At 36.5% G+C, this 4,614-nt stretch overlaps 1 protein-coding gene across 1 annotated transcript; it reads left to right on the top strand.

Moving 5' to 3' along the window:
- The first annotated feature begins 314 nt into the window (after window positions 1-314).
- LOC138860438 (solute carrier family 2, facilitated glucose transporter member 8-like) lies at window positions 315-2,312 on the top strand. The gene is made up of 3 exons (XM_070117991.1): window positions 315-449; window positions 714-817; window positions 1,948-2,312. The coding sequence occupies exons 1-3, from the start codon at window positions 392-394 to the stop codon at window positions 2,146-2,148; spliced, it is 363 nt and encodes a 120-aa protein (XP_069974092.1). The 5' UTR covers window positions 315-391; the 3' UTR covers window positions 2,149-2,312.
- The last annotated feature ends 2,302 nt before the right edge of the window (window positions 2,313-4,614 follow it).

Genomic DNA, 4,614 nt, shown 5'->3' with positions numbered 1-4,614 from the left:
ATAAATTACTTACATGTGTTCGCTAATCTCCATTTTTAAAATTACGAACTCATATTTTCCTTTAAAGAAATGTTGAAATCTGATTCATATTTACCACAATCTCAATATATTTTGAACTACACAAAATCTCGAAATCTTTCAGATTCCCAAAATCATATATCCCATAAAAATCCCAACACTGCCAAAAATTCCCAAACCACATTTCCCGCCAAAAAATCCGAAAATAATAAATCAATCACAACAAACTAACAACAATATCATCAATAAAGAAATAGATAATTAATTACATAAAACTGCACAATATCCATCAACAGTGGGTCTCGGAGTCTTCTTTTACCTGAAAGAGAACGGTGACGTCAGCGCCCTCGGATGGCTTCCTATTACGTCACTAATGATCTTCATCGCAGCATTCAGCTTCGGCTTCGGACCCATCCCTTGGCTCATGATGAGTAAGTACAATGGAAAATATTAAGATAATCGATTGAATGAGTAAGTGTAATCCCTTGGCTCATGATGTTTATGTTTATGGATAATTGATTTTATGAATAACTATGGTCCTGTGCATGAATAAGTTTAGGCAAATGTATGAGTAAGTATAATCGACTTCAATCTTTCATACAATACCAGTAACTTCACATCAACAATACTAAGATATTCCTCTATCCATTCCAATAATGCAACAATACATTAACCCTTTGGTTTTTGTCCTCTAGGTGAACTGTTCCCTGCCAACATCCGCGAGTCTGCCAGCGGTTTGAGTACAATGACAAACTGGGCGATGTCTTTTATTGTCACGTACTTCTTTGAGAGTATCCGGGTGAGTTCCCGTTTTCTTTGGTATAGTTTTCGGTTGATTCCCGTTTTCTTTGGTATAGTTTTCGGTTGGTTCCCGTTTTCTTTGGTATACTATTCGGATGGGTTCCCGTTTTCTTTGGTATAGTATCCGGGTGAGTCCCCGTTTTCTTTGGTTTAGTGTTCGGTTGGTTCCCGTTTTTTTTTTTTTTTTTTTTTTTTTTTTGTATAGTTTCCGGGTGGGTTCCCATTTTCTTTGGTAGAGTTTTCGGTTGGTGATGTTTTTGGTGTTAATATTATTTTTGTTTATGATGTTGGTGCTATTGCTGTTCTTGTTATTCTATTTCATTGTTCTTGTTTTTTATATTGTCCTTGTTTTGTTTCTTGTTTTTAGCTTACTATTCGTTTCTTGTTATTTCTTGTTATTGTTAGTGTTTATGATATTAATGCTACTGCCATTATTGTTGTTCTAACTTATATTTTTGGTATTACCATTATTGGTATTCTTGTTCTTGCTGTTATTATCGGGTTTGTTATTGTTTTTGTTCCTGCTGTTATTGTTATTATTGTAGTTTTTCTTGCTTTTGTCGCTATTAATATTATTGTTCTTATTATAGTTCTTGCTCTTGTTATTGTTTTTGACTTCTTGATGTCGTAGGTCTTATCATCATTACTATTTTTATTGATATTATTGCATCCGACTTTTTCCTTTCGTGTATTCAGCCACTACTTTCTAGAAGTCCTTTGCTGCCTTAATATGTTCTGGAATATATACATTTTGCACGGTATGTCATTCTTAATGAAAATAAATATTTTTCTTGTTATCTTCTTCCTAACAAAACTAACCTACGCGTTGGCTTCCATCTCTTTTATCTTCATCAGCTTTTGTTTTATTTCCCTCTCGTATGATAAAGTATTTTAACCAGCTTCTCCCAAATGTTTGTTGTGTTGTGCAGTGGTGAACGAGCTGGTCATGCAATCACGCTGACCTGCGTTCGATCCTGCGCGCTGCCAGTGAATGGTAACCCTGGCCATTCCTTGCACACAGGGGGAGATTTAGAAGGCAAAATAAAACAGACAGTATGTCACAGCAAAGAATATCCATTGTAACAAATGGAATTGAAACTAAATCTTATCTATTCATCTATCCTCCAGGATGCCATCCATGAATACGGAGTGTACTGGCTCTTCGGTGGTATCTGCGCCGTCAGCTTGGTCTTCTGTGTCCTGGTGGTGCCGGAGACCAAGGGAAAGACCCTGCAGGAGATCACGGCGCTCTTTGGGGGTCCGGTCACCTCCCCTAAGGCCGCCAGACCTTCAGCGCCTTCGACAGGGTCCGAGAAAATGAGATGGTAGAGTTTCGTCGAAGGAAAGTTTGGTAATGGATGGCTGAAGGATCTGGTTGGAGGTTCTCCTAGTCATGGTTGACTCAAGGATCTTCACGAGTTCGGAAACGGATCCTTGGTTTCGAGGGCCTTCGCTGAGACGTGGGATGGAGGAATCCTTGAGAAACGGAAGGCGTAAGGAAGGATTTGCCAAGCACCAAAAACGCGGACGGGATGGATTTACAAGACCGAAAAGCAACCGATGGGCTTTTGAGATTTCCTTCCTTATTTTGTAGCAAATATAAATAAATCCTTTACGAAACAAAAGCCAGAAGATCCAGCATAAAACACCATGTGGCTTTTGCTGGAGAGAAGAGAATGTGCAGTTCCTGGAGACGATACAAAAATGACCTATGCTTTCCCATCGAAGTCTAACTGCTACCAACACTAACTTTCATTTGTGAACAGGATCAAAAATTAAAAAAAAGTTCTAAATGCAGTAGACCGATGTGTTATGCATGGAAAGAACTAGATCAATATTTCAATATAAGAAAATAGAATATTATTTACATATATCGCCATTTTCACTAATGCAGGCAATTTAATACAGGTACTGTTATCTTGTCCATTTTCTATATCACAGATCATATCACTATTTCATCCGTAACTCGTCTAATCTTATATATATATCTGATTGCTCACCTCATATTTAAAATACCGACCCCCCCCCCTTTTTTCTTGAATTAACTACGTCCATGCTGAAACTTCACTCATGTCTTATTATTCACGAAAATCTCACCATTTTAGAGGTATTTTCTGTCAAAGAGGACAGCCATTGTACGGAGGTTCCCGTTTTCTGTTGAAGACGACAAGAGATGACTCAGCACTGAACGAGTTTTTTAGGTTAAGTTATATGATAATAAAAGATATTGTTAACCTGAAATTTTCATTACCCACAGAAAGGTATACATGGAAAGAAATGTGTATATATGAAGTAAAAGTCGTATAAATATATAAATCGGTTTTTGAACGAATTTTCGCCTACATATTACAAATGAACAGAAAATTTCGAAATGTAGTACTTGATCTGACAAAAAATCTACATGAATCAAAATCAAACACTGCAGATAATAATAACAATAATGGTATCCATAATATTACTCTAGAACAATTAGCATTAAATATTTTTCTAAACCATTTCAGTGGCTGGCAGTGAAAAAGAACAAAATTGTGCCTGATATTACGCTAAAACGGAGAAGAGTTGCAGCTTTTATGCCGCTGCACTTCTCCTATCATTCAAGGACTTTAAAATGTTTATAAATCAGAATTTATCGCCGATCACAGATGCGGATGGCTGAAGGATCCAGTTGGAGGATCTTAGAGTCGTGGCTCAGCCAAGGATCTTCGTGAGTTCGGAAACGGATCCTTGGGTTCGAGGACATCGCTGAGACTGAGATGGAAGAATCCTTGACAAACGGAAGGCATAAGAAAGGTTTTTCCAAGCACGGAAAACGCGGATGAATTACAAAACTTAAAAGCAACCGATGGACTTTTGAGATTTCCTTCCTCATTTTGTAGAAAATATAAATAAATCCTTTACGAAACAAAAGCCAGAAGATCCAGCATAAAACACCATGTGGCTTTTGCTGGAGAGAAGAGAATGTGCAGTTCCTGGAGACGATACAAAAATGACCTATGCTTTCCCATCGAAGTCTAACTGCTACCAACACTAACTTTCATTTGTGAACTGGGTAAAAAAAAAGTTCTAAATGCAGTAGACCGATGTGTTATGGAAAGAACTAGATCGATATTTCAATATAAGGAAATAGTATATTATTTACATATATCGCCATTTTCAGTAATGCAGTCAGTTTTATACAGGCATTGTAATCTTGTCCATTTTCTATATCACAGATCACATCACTATTTCATCCGTAATACGTCTAATCTTATATATATCTGATTGCTCACCTCATATTTACATACAGACCCTCCCCCTTTTTTTCTTGAATTGCCTACGTCCATGCTGAAACGTCACTCATGTCTTATTATTCACGAAAATCTCACCATTTTAGAGGTATTTTCTGTCAAAGAGGACAGCCATTGTACGGAAGTTCCCGTTTTCTGTTGAAGACGCCAAGAGATGACTCAGCACTGAACGAGTTTTATTTTAGGTTAAGTTATATGATAATAAAAGATATTGTTAACCTGAAATTTTCATTACCCACAGAAAGGTATACATGGAAAGAAATGTGTATATGTGAAGTGAAAGTCTTATAAATATATAAATCGTTTTTGGACGAATTTTCGCCTACATATTACAAATGAACAGAAAATTTCGAAATGTAGTACTTGAACTGACATGAAACATCTACATGAAACAAAATCAAATAATACAGTTAATAATAACAATAATGGTATCCATTATATTACTCTAGAACATTAACATGTCTAAATATTTTTCTAAACCATTTCAGGGCCTGGCAGTGAAAAAGAA

This window comes from Penaeus vannamei, chromosome 41 (assembly GCF_042767895.1).
Source record: "Penaeus vannamei isolate JL-2024 chromosome 41, ASM4276789v1, whole genome shotgun sequence".
In the NCBI taxonomy this organism is placed as follows: Eukaryota; Metazoa; Arthropoda; class Malacostraca; order Decapoda; family Penaeidae; genus Penaeus; species Penaeus vannamei.
The sequence above is the reverse complement of the archived record's forward strand: the minus strand, read 5'-3'. Positions and strand labels throughout refer to the sequence as shown.